The 19,151-nt window shown below is 37.9% G+C and overlaps 4 protein-coding genes and 1 long non-coding RNA gene across 5 annotated transcripts; 4 read left to right on the top strand and 1 right to left on the bottom strand.

Moving 5' to 3' along the window:
* The first annotated feature begins 8,060 nt into the window (after positions 1 to 8,060).
* LOC104769805 (protein SPIRAL1-like 4) lies at positions 8,061 to 9,007 on the top strand. Its single transcript, XM_019242139.2, has 3 exons — positions 8,061 to 8,176; positions 8,285 to 8,619; positions 8,721 to 9,007. The coding sequence occupies exons 2-3, from the start codon at positions 8,323 to 8,325 to the stop codon at positions 8,814 to 8,816; spliced, it is 393 nt and encodes a 130-aa protein (XP_019097684.1). The 5' UTR covers positions 8,061 to 8,176; positions 8,285 to 8,322; the 3' UTR covers positions 8,817 to 9,007.
* A 348-nt stretch (positions 9,008 to 9,355) lies between these two features.
* On the top strand, positions 9,356 to 12,201 carry LOC104769806 (uncharacterized). Its single transcript, XM_010494102.3, has 10 exons — positions 9,356 to 9,778; positions 9,975 to 10,104; positions 10,192 to 10,330; positions 10,437 to 10,649; positions 10,724 to 10,862; positions 11,005 to 11,155; positions 11,258 to 11,367; positions 11,454 to 11,551; positions 11,632 to 11,701; positions 11,789 to 12,201. Exons 1-10 carry the CDS (start codon positions 9,686 to 9,688, stop codon positions 11,876 to 11,878), a joined length of 1,233 nt encoding a protein of 410 aa, XP_010492404.1. The 5' UTR covers positions 9,356 to 9,685; the 3' UTR covers positions 11,879 to 12,201.
* On the top strand, positions 12,111 to 14,486 carry LOC104769807 (COBRA-like protein 4). The gene is made up of 7 exons (XM_087504790.1): positions 12,111 to 12,381; positions 12,526 to 12,585; positions 12,666 to 12,745; positions 12,840 to 13,296; positions 13,402 to 13,549; positions 13,639 to 13,916; positions 13,997 to 14,486. Exons 1-7 carry the CDS (start codon positions 12,366 to 12,368, stop codon positions 14,272 to 14,274), a joined length of 1,317 nt encoding a protein of 438 aa, XP_087360916.1. The 5' UTR covers positions 12,111 to 12,365; the 3' UTR covers positions 14,275 to 14,486.
* Positions 12,406 to 13,947, bottom strand: LOC147918521 (uncharacterized). Its single transcript, XR_015592726.1, has 5 exons — positions 13,808 to 13,947; positions 13,623 to 13,727; positions 13,418 to 13,516; positions 12,997 to 13,266; positions 12,406 to 12,904 (listed from the first exon to the last, which is right to left on the bottom strand). It is a non-coding gene; the product is annotated as an uncharacterized LOC147918521 (long non-coding RNA).
* Positions 14,487 to 15,755: 1,269 nt separating the features above from the next.
* LOC104769808 (uncharacterized) lies at positions 15,756 to 18,551 on the top strand. The gene is made up of 6 exons (XM_010494104.3): positions 15,756 to 16,207; positions 16,703 to 17,084; positions 17,190 to 17,386; positions 17,557 to 17,707; positions 17,885 to 18,041; positions 18,177 to 18,551. The coding sequence occupies exons 1-6, from the start codon at positions 16,149 to 16,151 to the stop codon at positions 18,200 to 18,202; spliced, it is 972 nt and encodes a 323-aa protein (XP_010492406.2). The 5' UTR covers positions 15,756 to 16,148; the 3' UTR covers positions 18,203 to 18,551.
* Positions 18,552 to 19,151: the final 600 nt, after the last annotated feature.

Raw genomic sequence — 19,151 nt, forward strand, 5'->3', positions numbered from 1 at the left:
TGCCGGAAGCAGTCAATGTGCAGTTTGAATCCGGCCAGATTAGTAGGATTATGATCTCTAGTCTGTGGATGCCGCCGGTCTGCTCTCACTGTAATGAGATTGGCCATAGCATCAAACACTGCAGATCAGCGCCCATCACTTGTACATCCTGTTCCTCCTCTTCCCACGCCACAAAGGTCTGTCCGAAAGTAAGTTCTGCTCAATCCAAGCAGCACAGGAAGCAAAGGCGGCGGAGGTCTGTTACGCCTGGTCCTCCTAATCAGACAGCAAAGGAGCCGGCTCTGCGAGGTAGTGGAGTTGCGAAGCAATGGCAGATCAAACTGGTCTCCGGGGTGATTGATGCACAACCGACAGACAGTAAAGCGAGTCATGTTCCATGCCCTGTAGTGGAGACCTCCACTAAACAGGATGTAGCTAGCTCATCTGATCTGCACCAACATGTTATCTCAGATGATGCTGTATCTGCAGACTCATCTGATATCCCCTCGTCGGACTCGGAGGAAGATAAGTTCACCAAAGTTTTGTCAAAGAGGCAACAGAAACTCCAGAGAGGCAAGGGCCTGAAACTCTCCCATTAATTATGTGTACAAAAGAAATTTTTTGTTGGAATGTCCGGAGATTTAATATAGCTTCCCATCGGAGCGGATTTAAGAAGTGGTTTAGGGCTAATAAGCCCCTTTTTGGTGGTCTCATAGAGACGCATGTCAAACAGCCTAAGGATATGAAGTTTATATCAGCGCTTCTTCCCGGCTGGTCTTTTGACTCTAACTATGCCTTCTCTTAGTTAGGGAAGATTTGGGTTGTGTGGGATCCTGCGGTTCAGGTTGTGACTGTAGCCAAATCCTTGCAAATGATCACCTGCAAAGTCCTTCTGCCTAGAGCTAGATGTTGGATTGTAGTCTCGGTGGTCTATGCGGCGAATGAAGAGGACAAAAGACAGGAGCTTTGGACGTATATAGCTGAGCTGGGTACGTCTCAAGTTGTCGGTGACAGGCCGTAGATTGTTCTTGGTGACTTTAACCAAACATTGCACCCCCAAGAACATTTACAGGCAACAACGATGAATGTAGATCGAAGAACAAGAAACCTGCGAAACTGCTTGCTCTCTGCAGAGTTGTTTGATCTGGTTTACAAGGAGAATATGTTTACTTGGTGGAATAAAAGCAAATCAAGACCATTGGCGAAGAAGCTTGATCGCATCCTGGTAAACGAGAACTGGTGTATGGAGTTTCCATCATCCTTGGGGATCTTCGGTGAGCCTGACTTCTCTGACCATGCCTCATGTGCAGTGGTACTGGAGAAGGATCATATAAAGGAGAAAAGACCGTTCAAGTTTTTCAACTTCCTTACGAAGAATCCAGATTTCCTTGCCTTAGTAAGTCATCACTAGTATTCACTCAATGTTGTGGGTTCTGCAATGTTCTGAGTATCCAAGAAGCTAAAAGCCCTCAAAAAGCCGATTAAGGAATTAAGCAGATCTAACTATTCTGATCTAGAGAAGCGCACAAAGGAAGCTCACGAACTACTCCTGAGCTATCAATCCCTCACGCTAGCGGATCCCTCCACCACCAATGCTGAACTCGAGCTTGAAGCAAAACGTAAGTGGACTATTCTCTCTGCTGCTGAGGAAAGTTTTCTTCTCCAAAAATCAAGGGTTTTATGGTTTGCTGAGGGAGATGGGAACTCAGCCTACTTCCATAGAATGGCTGATACTCGGAAGGCTATCAACACGATCCATACACTTTATGATGGTAATGGTGTGAGAATAGAAACGCAACAAGGCATTACTGTTCACTGTGCGAAGTATTTTGAGAATCTTCTGGGAGCTGAGGTTGGCCCCTGTTTACTTGAGCAAGAGGACATGAACCTCATGTTGTCGTATCGCTGCTCTCCTGATCAAATCAGTGATCTTGAACGCATCTTCACCAAAGACAAAATCAAGGAAGCATTCTTTTCACTACCAAGAAACAAGACTTGCGGTCCAGATGGATACTCTGCTGAGTTCTTCCGAGCAACTTGGAGTGTCATTGGTGCTGAAGTCACCAAAGCCATCAAAGAGTTCTTTAGCTCGGGTACACTTCTAAAACAGTGGAATGCTACCACACTTGTCCTTATCCCTAAGACACTGAATGCTACATCCACTGCGGATTTCAGACCAATTTCGTGCTTAAACACTCTATACAAGGTCATTGCGAGGCTCCTCACAGGCAGACTGCAAAAGCTTCTCTCCAATGTCATATCACCGGCGCAGTCTGCTTTCCTTCCAGGTAGGTCGCTCGCTGAAAATGTCCTCTTAGCTACCGAGATTTTCCACAAATACAACTGGAGAAACATATCGCCCAGGGGCATGCTTAAGGTCGATCTTCGCAAGGCTTTTGACACGGTACGATGGGATTTTGTCATAGCTGCCATGCGTGCGGTCGCCATGCCTGAGAAATTTATCAACTGGATCCATCAATGCATTTCCATAGCATCATTCACAATCGCAGTTAATGGTTGCAGTGGAGGTTTTTTCAAGAGTTCTCAGGGTTTAAGGCAGGGAGACCCCCTCTCGCCGTACCTGTTCGTCCTTACTATGGAGGTTTTCTCGAAGCTGCTACAATCTCGCTATGCAAGTGGTTATATTCATTACCACCCTAAAGCCTCTAAACTAGACATCTCTCATTTGATGTTTGCAGATGATGTTATGATATTCTTCGATGGTGGCAGCTCCTCCTTGCACGGAATTTGTGAAACTCTGGATGATTTCGCTTCTTGGTCGGGTCTACAAGTGAATAAGGATAAAATCCAACTCTTTCTTGCGAGACAAGACCAAACTGAAGTTTCAACTGCGGTCTCCTACGGCTTCCCGCTTGGCACACTACCCATCAGATATCTGGGCCTCCCTCTCATGTGCAGAAAGCTCTGTATTGCTGAATATGAGCCACTGCTCGATAAGATTACTCGAAGATTTAGATCCTGGTCAACCAAATCCCTGTCTTTTGCGGGTCGTGTTCAACTGATCTCTTCGGTTATATTTGGCACCATCAACTTCTGGATGACCTCTTTTATCCTCCCAAAGGGCTGTATCAAAAAACTGGAAAGTCTTTGCCATAAATTCTTATGGTCTGGTAATATTGAGGAAGGTAAAGTGGCGAAGGTGGCTTGGAAAACCTTATGCCTGCCTAAGGAAGAGGGTGGACTTAGGTTTAGAAGTCTCCTAGAGTGGAACAAGGCCCTTCTTCTAAGACTCATCTGGCGGTTGTTCGAGAGTAATGGTTCGATCTGGGCTGCCTGGCACCATCACCATCACATCAAAAATAGTTCACTCTGGGAAATAAACGCTTCTTCCTCTGACACCTGTACATGGAAGACGCTTCTTGGCTTAAGGCCACTCGCAGAGCAATTCATTAAGGCTCAGGTGGGAAATGGATTAAAGGCATCTTACTGGTTTGATAGCTGGACCTCTCTTGGTCCTCTGTTCAAGAGGCTTGGTGACTTTGGTTCACGTCATCTGAGAATTCCGCGGGAAGCAAAAGTTGCAGACGACTACAGGAATGGTGAATGGATTGTTCCCTCTTCTAGATCATCCGAAGCTCGTGCTATTCATGATCACCTCTCCTTTCTCCTGGCCCCGTCCCCTGAGTTGCCTAATGATGACTTTGTTTGGTCGGTGAGTGATGTGATTTGTCAAGGATTCTCCTCCGCAAGGACTTGGGAAGCTGTTCGACCTAGGGACTCTCAGAAGAACTGGGTCCCCTCTGTTTGGTTTAAGGGTGCAATACCCCGGTTTGCTTTCCACATGTGGATCACCACTCTTGACAGACTGCCTACACGCCAACGGCTCGCTGCTTGGGGTCACTTACGATCCTCAGAATGTTGTCTTTGCACGATCGAGTCGGAATCTAGAGACCACCTTATGTTGGCTTGTGAGTTCTCCGCACAACTTTGGCGGTTGGTTTTCAGTAGATTGTGTCCCCGACAACGGCTATTCAGCTCCTGGAAACAAACTCCTATCTTGGACCAGACAATCAACCACTTCTGCCCCTGCGCTGCTCAAAAAAGTGGTAACTCAGGTAGTCATCTCTAATATTTGGGGGCAGAGAAATAATCTTCTTCATAACTCTTGCAGGCTTGCCCCTCCAGTCATCTTTAGGATCATCGACTGGGAAGTCCGCAACATTATCACCGCGAGTAAGCTGTGGAAGCATTGGCGAAATCTCATGCTCCACTGGATCCGTTAACAACCCAAATCTTTTTGTAACTCTTTAGTAGCTTTGTTTTATTTTTTTTGCCAAAGCTGCTATTGTGTAGGTCTTACTTTTTTTGTAAAACGTTTTTCATTCTAATGATATTTACATATTTAGCAAAAAAATATATATATATATATATATATAGAGAGAGAGTAAAAAAGTACTCCCTCTGTATCATAATAGATGATTTTCTAGGATTTTTTCTTGTATCATAATAGATGATTTTTTAGGATTTTTATCAATTAATACTAAAAAAATTGTAAATTTCAAGAACCATTAAATGAAAATATTAAAGTTTGGTGAACTACTATTGGTTAATAGTAATAAGAAATATTATTATAAATAAATAATGCATTTATATCTAAACATTAAATGTTTTTCTTAATTAATGTGAAAAATCTAAAACATCATCCTTTGTGATAGAGAGAGAGTACTAAAAAAAGTGGATATGAAAATAAGTTGTATTACTAAGGAAAAGGAGAATTAATTTCTTCATATATGTGTATGCAAATAGGCAGACAAAGTAATAAATTCTCTCACATAGAAATGCGATTCGTGAGACCGTTTTAAAAAAAGATTTATCCCTAACTTTTAAGGCATTACTTAGTGATTAGTTAAAAGCAATCTTTTCATATAACGTACATATTGTTTCGCCACAGAGATCAATTAGGTCAACTCATAGAATAGGCAATAGACATCGTCGAGAAGATTTTTATGTTCCCAAAAAAACGAAAGGCTTGTATTGGCAAGTAGCAGAGAAAAAAACAATATACTAGTACTAGATTAATTAAGAACATTAGACACAATCTCATTAGTCATTAGTATAGAACTTGACAAAGTATATTACAATATAAAATGTCGTATTAATTTAGAGATAATATATCCAACCGATGAGTTACCAAGAAAAGAAAATAGAAGAATTCTACGATGGACATCTTCTTTCGCGGATGGTGACACTACAAATGCATCGGCAAAAAATGATCGTCAATTTGGATTTGTGATCTAGATCGATATATGCGTGTACGTGATAAAGACCTATAGAACTATTAAGATTCACTTTTTGATTATATTTCCTTTTTAACTTCTTAAAAAGGAAGGTGTTCAATTATCATGAGTCATGAGCATTGGTTAGAAGTTTAGCCAAGCTATTCCTATTAGGTACCTTATTAAATGTTATTGTGTATGGATCAAAAAGGAAAATAACAAAAGTCAAGAAACAAATTACCATATTAAGGCATGCAAGTTTTGGTAATTAGATTAAATTCTAAAACCTTTTAAATGTATTAAATAATACCAGTTCTCATCATATGCACATGGCAATTTGGTGCTTCCTTCACACATACTTAAAAACTGGCTATAATATAAAAGAAGTTGGTTAAAATACGAGCCAGCACTTAAGTTTTTCGTTGGGTGGGAGGATCTAGTGGTTAATTTTAAAAAATATACTAATCACTTTGATATTCCCTAAGTACATAATCCTAATCTGCCCACTACTACCAAACTCTGTTTACGATGACTGCCTCATTGGAAAGTACTAAAATCAAATAATGATATTGCTCGTAACTAACTAAGAGTAGATTAAACAATTTTAATTAAACCAACGATATAGGTGTACAGTTCTGAGTCTATCTCAAACAGACTATGAAGGATTCTATGATGATTTTAACAATCTTTTCACTTTTACGATTTGATTTCGTTTGGTAGGATCTGATCTTAAAAATATTGAAACGGATGTCGTATGGATTTTAATCCACACCACAAGTATTTAATGATATAAAACTCCATCTTATTTATCCCACCTGTTATTCATTTCGTGTATAATCAATGTACGAACTAGTTTCTCTGCACATAATTATTGTTTCATAAGTAGACGTAACACCTTGTTTCGTTTGGTCAGAACTTCATTTCATTACACGTATCAAGGACAACCAATATCATCCAATGCATTCTCTAAACGTGGAATTAAAGCTAACCCTCGAGGAAGAAATGAAGTGATCCTTGTTCAAAATAGCGAATGTGTCAGAGAGTAATTAAGGCATGATATGAATATATCGATCGTTGTGTGATTCATCGAATGGATAGTTGGAGATCGATGAGAGAGGAGCTATATATCGAAAAGAAACCTAGAGCTAGCTCCTTAAAGTCACAAGCTAGCTAGATCAACAGCGTTGAACTAACTAGCACATAGTTTCCAGATGAATCTTAATTAACTCTATATGCCACCAACACCAAGGTTAGGGTGATAAATTCAGTGGCGTATCTAGACGCCGTTCTACGATATATAGACCATTAAGACACCTTCATGTGTAGTGTAATTAATTTTGATAACATTGAATAAGATATAATGATCATAGAAAGCTGAAATGGAAGTATAGACTATACTCTTTCAATGTTTATTTGTTTAATGAGTATATATTATTCATCAAGTTGTTCCAATCATATTGGCAATTCCCTTTTTATCAGCATCCATAAGGTAAAATTAAAAAGCGCACAAGTTGCTGTACTACCTTTGGAACTTCTAATTTATTTCATATTTTTCTGATTTTCAATTAAATTAGTTCATTTACTTTCCCAAAAAGTATTTATTTCAACACATGTGTGAGGTGAGGGAAATAGAAACACAGTAACAATAAATGGAAAATAACATATAGTACATCTGAGGGAAATGTATAGTAACACAAATTGTGAACTGAGAGAGCATGGAAACCATGTAAGGCACCACCACCACATTGCAGAAAACAAGTCGTGTCACCATCTAACTCAAGGCTTAGTTTGGTATATTATATTCCAAAGAAATAAAACTAAATGTATAGTATATTAAAAACAAAAAAAGACTAGTATTAAACAAAGAATATATATTTCTTTCATAAATGTAGCAGGAAAATTCAGATGTAAAAAAGTGAGGGGTTTCTACAGATCTTCACATGTCCATTGCCATACTTCAACGTCACTCTTATAAAATCCAAGTCAACGAGAAAATCTCGTCCGTAGGATGTGATGATGATGATCATGATGATGATCGTACATTTTTGTGATGGTCCCTTGAAGTCATGGGCTCTTACAACCCTTTCAAGTCTTGAGGTTACCTCCTTTGTCAGAGTTTTTTTTATTTCTATTTATTTATAATATACAACTTTTATTCTCTTTTTGGGTTTATTTGTCATAAACTAAAAAGAAAAGCTGACAAAAAAAAAAAAAAAAAAGAATTGCACTAATTTGATAAACTTCTAATTTTTTACTTTTATAAAAGCTACAAAAAAGTAATAATATAAAACTAATAAGAATTGTAGCTAATAAGCCCAACAAATTAAATGAAGCTCAAAAAGACTATTGGGCTTACTTTTGTAGTCTCCTCTTGCTTTTTCAATAGCCATAAGCCCATCCGAACACTCCCAACAATTTTTTCTTTATAATATTGGCATATGGTATTATTCAAACGTAAAATATAAATCTTATATCATGGCCTCCTTCTCTGTGCTGTCTGTCTATGATCGACATGATAAAATTCAAAATTGATTGTATATAATTTTGTGGGCTGTCATTATTTTCCTTGAGATTCGAAAACATTTTTAATCTATAAAATAATGACAATATATAAACACAAATGGTTGTAAACAGCTTTTGGACCAACATGAATGAAAAATAAAAAGAAAACCGGTTAAAATTTTGGTCTTATGATTAATTTTGGTCCCTTAAACCGGGTTAACCCAATAAGAAAACCGGTTAAAATTCAATCGATTTTCAAGAAACAACTAACCCCACACGTGCGTACCATAACTTCACGCCTATTTCTCACCACACATTATCTTACACGTGGAAATTATATATAAACACATTCTCATGTGCGTATCTCCTTGTTCCTCTGTTTCTCCTCTGCCTTAACTTGCGGCCAATCGAAGAAGAAGAAGAAGAAGAAGAAACAAACCAAAAAAAAACAAACAAAGGTAAACAACGAATACACTCTCTCCTATGTATCTTTAATGGTTCATAATGATCCAAATACGTTATAGATCTATATTGATATGGATTTGTTCAATGTTACACATTGTTAGATTTTCAAGAACCGGTGGCGAAATATTCTCGCCGGAAAATGGGTAAAGCTAGAGGAGTTAACAGCGGCGGTGGAGAGAGCTCTCTCGGTTATCTTTTTGGTTCCCCCGAGCCTGTTTCCAAACCAACCAAGCCCAACGCTAAAACTAGCTTTACCACGACCACGACTACCACAACAACCACCGATGGAGCTGGAGGCAGACCCAAGACCACCACCACCACAACAACCACGGGCGATAAAAATAAGACCGGTGACGGTGAGGTCTCGGCTGGTGTGAGAGGAAGTCCTAACAATTACTACAGATCAGATGGACAAAACTGTGGCAACTTCCTCACGGTAATAAGGGTTTTTTGACATATAGTATTTGTCATTTGAGAATCGAAATGGAAACTGATTTGGAATTTAACAAAAATGTCTGTATTGGTTTTGAGATACAGGAGCGACCATCTACGAAGGTTCATGCAGCACCAGGTGGAGGATCTTCTCTTGGTTACTTGTTTGGTGGTTCTGGTCCATCTGGATGTGACAAATGATTTGTATTACCATGTACGACAATCTCTCAGCATTTGATCCGTTGAAAACGAACAATTGTAAAAAAAATTGTAATTAATTTATTCCCTTTCCTTTGAAACTGGTTGTGGGGATTGTTTTTGGATTTGGACGTTTCTTTGTGTTCTTGAAAAAAAAAAAAAAAAAGGATATGTCAACTTGAATCTTGCAAAAAGCTAGAAGCCAAACCTTTCCTATTGGATCTACAAATGTTCAAGATTACGTTCCTGAATCTTTGAATCCATAATACGATCATCTTACAGTAGCTTTCATGTTCCTTTTATGGCTTTTTTATCTATCAGTCACCATCTGATTGACAAAATATTAACAGTTTCATGAAATTCGTCACCCTTTTTTGTATACAAACAAGAGTCTCTACAAGTGATCTCATTAACATGGATGTTCCAAGTCGAAACGATTTGGGCTGGTGTTTTTATCTCATTATGTGGCTTGATGCCTCACCTCAATCCACATGGAACAATTGTTATTTGAGATTATATAACCAAAAGAACAATTACAATCTTCCGATCTGAGGAGGAACTAGACCCTTGGTCAAATAAAACTAGCCGAGAGATAATTTATACGATTTGATCATGACCGTTAGATTGTATACGTTAATTTATAATACACGGAGAGCCGTTGGATACGGAAAACCGTTAATTTCCCTCGTCGTTTTTATTAGACCGGATCCGGTTTAATTATAAACCGAACAGAAAACATTAAGCATCGACTAGGGTTCCCCCTATCAGTCGTTCCTTTGTTGCTCAGCTGTTGAATTGGTAGAACTTGCGCTAGGGATTTAGGATTAGCGTTAAGGACTCAGTCGAGGAGATTCAAAAACCAGAGAAAGAGAATGACGACGATTGTTCCCACCTCCGAGGAAGATCCTTCGCTCGCCATTGTTCGATTTACTTCCCAGCTTGCCTGGGCCGATGCTGGTCCCGAGGTACTTTTGGGGTTTATGATCTCTTATTTGCCACAGTATTGAATTATTGATTGATGAGGCGTTGTGATGATAGAAATGGAGGCTGAATTGAGAAATTTAGTGTTCTATATTACTATGACCATTTGCAATCTCTCACTTGATCTGCTTGTTTTAATTAAAAAATTGCCTCAGTGTTAAGTTAATCTTTGCTAATTAGGTTTCAGAGCCCCAAGTTTCTAGGCTATGTAGGGAAGCAGAGGAGTCTATAAGAGATTGTAGGTGGTTGGATTTGGCAACTTTAATGGTAACTTCCGCTGACTTGGTATCAACCAAGATCTCTGAGAAAGGTCATCATTTATCATTAGTTCCTTTTCTACTATAATATATGTATTAGTGCATAATTCTTCTAATGTTTTTTTTTTGCCTCTTATCAGATCTTGAGTGTACCTACACCATAATTTGCAGCCTTGTGAAGAATGTGAAAACTCCTGAGGAAGTCCTTGAAATGGTGAAAGCTATTACTTCTAAGGTTGTTCAACAGCCTGATGATAAAGCTTCATTGCGCTTGAAAATGTATGATCGTGTTACTCTTTGAGCTAATGCATCGTATGAGTCTTTTGATCATATGTTTCATTTATGTGTTCTGTGTTTCTCATCTGTTGCTTGTTGCTGTGTGCAGCCTCTTCAATCTCTATAACATGCTTGACCACCCTAATGCTCGTTTTCAAGTATATATGAAAGCTCTGGAACTGGCTGTAAACGGGAAGATTACCGAGTATATAGTGCCTTCCTTTAAGAAGATTGACAGCTTCTTGAAAGATTGGAATATTGACATCAAAGATCAGCGGGAAGTATTTCTTGCCATTCCTAAAGTGCTGAGAGAAAATAAAAGGTATGTTTCTTTGACCTCTTTTTTTTTTTGCTTAGGTTAGGTACTCATGGTTTTTCTTTTAATTAATATTTCAGTTTGGCTGAAGAATCTCTTCAGTTTGTGACAAAGTATTTGGCCACTTTCTCCAATGAGGATGCCCAGGTCATGAGTGAAGCCAAGGAGGAAGCTGTACGAGCTATTATTGAATTTTTCAAGGCTCCCAGTATATTTCAGGTATCATAATTCATAAAGCGTTTTCATTCAAATGTTGCTAATGACTTTTACTTTCATTGGAAGTGTAACTACTGCTTTTTGTTCAGTGAAGTCTTTTTTCATATTGGAATTACATCCATGATTTTTGTATTTTGATATGCAGTGTGATTTATTAGACATGCCAGCCGTCGTACAATTGGAGAAGGATCCTAACAATGCACTAGTTTACCATCTACTAAAGATTTTTCTTACCCAGAGGCTGGATGCATACATGGAATTCCAAAATGCGAATTCAGGATTTCTGCAAACCTATGGTACTGTCCTCATTATCCCTTTACCGGTTATCATAATTTGATAAAGCGCCTTCAGAGAATCTTCAAGTATTCAGCATAATAAGCCATAGATGGTGTTTGCAGGGCTTGTCGAGGAAGACTGTGTAGCAAAGATGAGATTGTTGTCATTAGTAGATCTGGCCTCAGATGAATCTGGAAAAATATCGTATGCCTCAATCAAGAACACTCTACAGGTTAACTTGTTTTGCTTGAACAATACTTTTAAACGTTGAACCTTTTTCGTTGCTTCTCAAACTCATATAATTTGTATGGGTTACAGGTAAATGAAGAGGAGGTTGAATTGTGGGTGGTTAAGGCAATAACTGCAAAATTGGTTGATTGTAAGATGGATCAGATGAACCAAGTTGTAATTGTCAGGCAAGTTCTTTACTCTTTTCTATCAGTTCATATGTGTAAAGTCACACATTCTCATACTTTCATACTTGTTCATATTTCAGCCGCTGTGCGGAGCGTGATTTTGGTCAAAAGCAGTGGCAGTCTCTTCGAACAAAGCTTGCAGCATGGCGGGTAAAACAGGAAACTGCAATTCTAGACTTATGTGATATTGTGAATGCTTATGTAATAATAACATGTTTCTTGGTTGTGTTTATGCAGGACAATATTACAAATGTAATTAACACAATCCAAGCTAATAAGGTAACAGAGGAGGCATCATCAGGTACTCAGGGATTGACTGTTCGTTGAAAGATTTGTCTGAAGATTTCTCAGAAGAAGAAGCGCTCATCGATCGAAAGACCGATATATTCATCTCAAAGGCAGACCGATTGTGTTTTCTTCACAGAGTTCTTTTTGACCGCTGATCTTTTTGAAATTGTCATTCTTCTTTGTGTTGGCCTCTTTTTGTCAGTTCAATTTTGCGGAGACTTTTCATGCATTGCTTTCTTTAAGAGAAAACAGGAATCCTTAGGAAGATGGTAAGCTAAGTTGGGAGATATGTTTGTGTCAGAAGTTGACTCATGGCCAGTCCCACTTTTTTTTTTTATCTTCAATCCCAAGTTATTTTCTCACTTCTCATTTCTAAATCATTGGGGTTTCCTGTTCTTTTTTTAAGAAAAGACAGTTGAGATGTTATGTTCGGACTAGAACACGTCAGTTTCTGTTGCTGTTTTATTATCATTCACCATAAACATTGCTTAAAGTTATGGGAATCAAGAAAGAATAAATTTGGAGAATGCAACAAGAAGTAGGTAAAGCCCATCTTCACACCAAAAAGCAAAAAAACTCTTCTATAATCTGTGAAAAACTTCTGTTTAAATCCATAAACTCATCAATTTCAAATTCCTGAAGTTAAAGTACCATATCTGGAATCAATTTCCTTAAATCTTTCTTAGGAAATTACAAAAAGATGAGGCTCTTCCTCTGCTTCTTCTTCATGATCATCTTTAGCGCAAGTAAGTCCTGAACATACATTTTTGCCAGCTATTTGCAACACCTTAAATTATTCTTCTTATTCTGTGATTTCGCTTTACAGCTGCATATGATCCATTGGACCCTAGTGGAAACGTTACAATCAAATGGGATATCATGTCCTGGACAGCAGATGGCTATGTGGTATGAATGCTTCCTGCGCTTGTGAATGCATGTATGCAAATTTGAAACTTGTACAAACTCTCATCATCTCTATATATTATATGCATTTTTGCAGGCAACGGTAACTATGAACAACTTCCAAGTATACCGGCACATACAAAACCCGGGTTGGACACTAGGCTGGACATGGGCAAAGAAAGAAGTGATTTGGTCAATGGTTGGTGCGCAAACAACAGAACAAGGAGACTGTTCCAAGTTCAAGGGAAATGTACCTCATTGTTGTAAGAAAACCCCCACGGTCGTTGATCTCTTGCCAGGTGTGCCTTACAATCAACAGTTCTCAAACTGTTGCAAAGGCGGTGTAATTGGAGCTTGGGGTCAAGATCCATCAGCCGCTGTATCACAGTTTCAAATTAGCGCTGGTTTGGCTGGAACTACAAACAAGACACTCAAGCTTCCTAAGAACTTCACATTGCTTGGTCCTGGGCCTGGTTACACTTGTGGTCCAGCCAAAATCGTGCCATCTACCGTTTTTCTCACAACTGATAAACGGCGAAAAACACAAGCCTTGAGTAAGTTTAAACAGAGCTTAGTTGAAGAAGTTTATGCTTCCTTCATCTATATCATATGCATCGTTGATCTCTAAACAACATTTCAAACATATGTTTCTGCTGCAGTGACATGGAATGTTACCTGCACATACTCACAGTTTCTAGCCAGAAAGCATCCAAGCTGTTGCGTCTCCTTCTCATCTTTCTACAACGACACCATAACTCCTTGCCCATCTTGTGCCTGTGGTTGCGAAAACAAAAAGAGCTGCGTCAAGTGAGCAAAAAGAAAACACAAATCACTCAAACTCAAAACCTTTTCTTATCTCCTAAACTGAAAAAGACATTACCAATATTGTCTTGCAGGGCTGATTCAAAGATTCTAACCATGAAAGGTCTCAACACACCGAAAAAAGACAACACTCCTTTGCTGCAATGCACACATCACATGTGCCCTGTCAGAGTCCACTGGCACGTTAAAACCAACTACAAAGACTATTGGCGAGTGAAGATAGCTATCACAAATTTCAATTACCGGATGAATCATACACTCTGGACTTTAGCAGTTCAGCACCCAAATCTCAACAACGTGACTCAAGTTTTCAGCTTTGATTACAAACCAGTTTCTCCTTATGGATCCATAAGTAACATTCTCTCCTAGTTACAACTTATTCAACTTTTAAAACCAGACACTGAAAAGACTAAATAATTCTTATTGATGCAGATGATACAGGAATGTTCTTTGGAACCAAGTTTTACAATGATCTATTAATGGAAGCTGGACCTTCAGGGAATGTTCAATCAGAGGTTTTGCTACAGAAAGATCAAAAGACATTCACTTTCAAGCAAGGTTGGGCTTTTCCGAGAAAAGTGTACTTTAATGGTGATGAATGTATGTTACCTCCACCAGATTCATACCCTTTTCTACCAAACTCTGCACAAGGAAGCTTTGCTTCTCTCTCACTCACCATTCTTCTTCTTCTATTCATCACAATCTGGTGATTTAAACAAGAACTGTTTTTTTTTTTTGTAACAAGATTGTTAAAAGATCAAAAAAAGGGGTTTTTTTTTGTTAGAGAATATGATTAGAGATGTGTAATTTTTTTTTTTACCTTCATCACCGTCACCGACGCCATTGATATATTATTGGTTTTGTACTTTTGTACTTCTTTTGATCACTCATGTGAAACAGTAAAAGTGAAGCATGATTGATTTGAGAAAGTGGCAAAACAACAAAAAGCTAGAAAGCTAGAAAGTAGATTAATTGGGCTCAAATAAATAAATTCAGCCCAATTAGGGCCCGGTTCTTTAATTATACACGCATTGACGCGTTTCAACAAATTCGCGTTGTGTGTTATATTTCGTTGGTCCGAAAAGGCATAAAAGGTCAAAAACGGCGTTTTGTTTGGGAAGACACTTTTTTGTTGGAAGATATTTTCTAATTTCCTATCTGTCCGAAATGGCTCCATTAGTTTTAAAGTATATATTCTATAAAAAAATCTATGTCAAGAATAGTATTTTGAAAATAAGATAAGAATTTGACCTATTATCGAAATTAGACACTTATAGAGTTACCTTTTTTATATATTGGACAAAAATACTTTATAGAGGTACAGTACTGTGTTTGGCCAAAAAAAAATCAGTAACTGTATTTTAAAATGATGTTATTATTATATAACAGTGAAAAAAAATAATAATCTGGAAACCAGTCCCGCACGGTGGCGTTTAAATCCCCAAATAACAATTCTTGGGTTCACTCCTAAGGTGAACCTCTTTGTTCACTTCTCATTATTTTAGCCAATGAGAATCTAACATGTCATAATGCATTTAAGAACCTATTCATTCACCTTCTTATAAAATAAGGAAACAAAATCTGTAAAATTAAAAACTTAAACCGCTTATTTATAAACCCAAACCGATATATAAATTCATTCTAATTGTAAAATTTAAACCCTAACCATCTCATTTATAAACCCAAACCGATATATAATTTCATTCTAATTGTAAAATCTAAACCCTAACCATCTCATTTGTAAACCCAAACCGATATAAAATTTCATTCTAATTATAAAATCTAAACCCTAACCATCTCATTTGTAAACTCAAACTGACATATAATTTCGTTTTAATTGTAAAATCTAAACCTTAACCACTTCATTTGTAAACCCAAACCGACATATAATTTTGTTTTAATTGTAAAATCTAAACCCTAACCACTTCATTTGTAAACCCAAACCGACATATAATTTTGTCTGAATTGTAAAATCTAAACCCTAATCACGTTATTTGTAAACCTAAACCGATATATTATTTTATTCTAATTGTAAAATCTAAACCAAGCTAATATTTAACTTTCCTTAAAAAAATTATACAGAATTTGTTTCCTTAATCTGTTTTGCTTTTAATTTAATTTTGATTTATTCTTTTAAATAAAATAATGTATAGAAGATTCTAATTGGTTGAAAAGGAAGAAGTGAACAAGAAGGTTCACCCTAGGAGTGAACCTAAGTATTTTCCATCCCCAAATGGCCAAATGAATGCTCTTTGATTGAGATCTGAATTTTTGATTGAAAAAAAATAAAGTTTGTTGCTGACCAAACGCGGAACTTAGATTAAGTAAAAACGCGTTTGCGTTTTAAAATTTTCTCCTGTATGTGTGAAAATATTTTTGTTCTTTATTCCCGACGACGACGGACGAATCTCAGAGTTTGTTGTTGAATTTGCCTCCAAGAAATCTGCAATTAGAAATTTACAATTTCGCCGTCATCCTCTTCTTCATCATCTTCTGCTTTGATCTCCAGATGTCTTCCTGAGTCGTAGGGGAGATTAGGTCATTTCGCTTCAGACTCAGTCTCGCAGCGTCAGAGAGAGAAGTCATGAACACGCCACCGAGTGCTCGCGTATCGTTTGGTCAGACAGAGATTAACTGGGACAAGTACGTTCTTCGTTTTTTTTACTCAATTTCCCTATTGATTGATCCGCTTGTTTTCTTCTTCCGATTGATTTTTGTTTCTCTGGCGTTTTCGTCATTAGTCCGAATTTATTGTTTCGATCCAGTTTTTGTGATTTTGGATTGGTTCTTCGGTGAATTTTATCAATACATGAAATTGGATATCTCGCGTTGTTTTGATGGAATCATTTGGTGGATGTAATTGAAGATTTTCACCATTTCTTATTGGGAAGAATCTGGTTCTAGGGCTCCCTAGTTCATGAGAGTAGCTCGATTTCAGATATTGATTTGGTTCGTAAAAACTCGTTTCTCTAGTGTTTATCATAATCTTTGTTTTGGTGTAAGATCTCGTATGCATTTGGATCTTTGTTTTAGTGTTTATCATAATCTGAGGTGGTTGTACGTTACAGAGAAGAAGACACTTGATATCTTCATTCTAGCTTTAATCATTTGTGGTCTTTCTCCTTCCTTTACTTACAGGCTTGACAAAAGGAGGTTTTACGTTGTTGGTGCTGGCCTATTCACTGGTGTTACTGTAGCTCTGTATCCTGTTTCCGTGGTGAAAACAAGGCTTCAAGTTGCCTCTAAAGAAATTGCTGAGAGGAGTGCATTCTCTGTTATAAAAGGAATACTGAAGAATGACGGTGTTCCTGGTCTGTATCGAGGTTTTGGTACTGTAATTACAGGTGCAGTACCTGCAAGGATTATATTTCTAACTGCTCTTGAGACCACAAAGATTTCTGCGTTTAAGATGATTGCACCTTTCGAGCTAAGTGAACCTACACAAGCTGCCATTGCTAATGGAATTGCTGGCATGACAGCTTCTCTTTTCTCACAGGCTGTCTTTGTCCCAATTGATGTTGTATGTATTTTACACCACAAACCTCTTTGTTAAATATCAGTGCATGCTGTGATTGTTCTTATCACTATGAGTTGCTGAAAACCATATTTCTTATATTTTCTGCAGGTTAGTCAAAAGTTGATGGTACAAGGATACTCAGGTCACGCTAAATATACTGGTGGTATTGATGTTGCCACTAAAATCATTAAGTCATATGGTGTAAGGGGATTGTACAGGGGGTTTAGTCTGTCTGTTATGACCTATTCTCCTTCAAGTGCTGCTTGGTGGGCTAGCTATGGATCAAGCCAGCGTGTTATCTGGAGGTTAGACATATGAATAATCTGATTAATTGATGATAGTTACAATTGTTAGTTTTGATTGGACATTTCAGTCGTTCCCGAAATTCTAAATGACTGATCCAATATCTGCTTTTGGATTTGCTGTCAAAGCTATAGAATTTTCACTGATCCCATATATGCTAACTGTTGAGCAGATTCTTAGGATATGGTGGTGACTCGGATGCGAAGACTGCTGCTCCTAGTAAGTCAAAAATTGTTCTGGTCCAGGCTGCTGGAGGAATTATCGCTGGTGCAACAGCATCCTCAATTACAACACCGTTAGACACAATCAAAACGCGACTGCAGGTATTAAATCTTAGCCCGTTCATAATAAAACTTGATTTTACTTGCATTTGTTTTAACTGTCTTGAATATAAACAAGCTTTCGGGCCTGATGTCTTGGTTCTCAATTAGATTAACTGTGGTCTGTGGGTATTGCTACATAGAAATTAATACTATACAAAACCGTAAATCTCTGTGCAGGTCATGGGACATCAAGAAAATAGACCTTCAGCGAAACAAGTGGTGAAAACTCTGCTAGCAGAAGATGGATGGAAAGGATTCTACAGGGGTTTGGGGCCAAGATTCTTTAGCATGTCGGCTTGGGGAACCACGATGATATTGACCTACGAATACTTAAGTAAGAAATCTTTTCTTTTTATACCCAAAAATCTTCACCTTGAGCCACTCTCGAAACAATCAAGATTCTTCTTATGAAGTGCTACTGGCTCCGTCTCTGACATTTCCTCAATTCTTTCTTGAATGTTTTTTTCAGAGCGTCTGTGTGCAACAGAAGATTAGAAAGCTGCACTACTGGTTTGTTGGTTTTTCTCCTTCTACTAACTCGAGTAGACGTATCAACTCGATTCAAATCTCGGCTACATTGGGAGCTTTCCATGTTGACAATTGGACCATTCTTTCAACTTTGAAGTCTGAGTTCCGTTATTGTAATCATTCTTTCAACTTTTCGTATTGGAATGTATTCTTACAGCGGAAGAAATTCTAGATAATTATGTTCTTCTGCTTTATTAGCTTCTGGGAGCTAAAGAAGCTTCGAAACTTTGCAATTACTTCACCAAATCTTATAATCGTATGGATGTACGTGTTGTCATAACAGTCAAAAAATTGAGTTGAGTTTTGATGTTGCAAATGGATTCTCAATTGCATAACTGTCTTCTTCAGAAAAAGTATCCCCATTTCTATGATATAACAGGTTATTCATCTGATCTGCCAATTGGTCATTCTCATTGATACCAAGTCCAACATAGGCTCACCAAGTCACCAAGAGCGCTAACCGGGTGCAGCCACATAACAAAAAAACAATCTCACTCGGTTGTTATTTAATTAACCCTATGTATATGTGTATATCCTCTTTTCTTCTTAACATGTTAGTTAACCTATGGTTACATTGTGTTCTTCATTCTTCTTTTTTCTCCTTTAAATTTACCTTCCATTCATCTTCTTTGTACCTTTTACATCGATACCATTTTGAGGAGTTCACTAGAAGAATACATAATGGGAATGAAAAGGAGAGCATATATGAGAGTACAACAGCTGAGAGAGTTTATAAAGAGATTTGTTTCCAAAAGAGCGTTCCCTTCAAACTGCAAGCTCAAGGTGGTGGTGGACTTGAAACTTGAATAAAAGCGGAACCACGTGCATATATAAGAATCCTCCGGGCTGATATGGACTGTTGGATTTCCGGTGGAATTGAGAATCAAGAGAGGAAAGCTTACCTCGAATCGTTTGC

The sequence above is a fragment of the Camelina sativa genome, chromosome 20 (assembly GCF_030686135.1).
Source record: "Camelina sativa cultivar CO46 ecotype springtype chromosome 20, ASM3068613v1".
Lineage (NCBI taxonomy): Eukaryota > Viridiplantae > Streptophyta > Magnoliopsida > Brassicales > Brassicaceae > Camelina > Camelina sativa.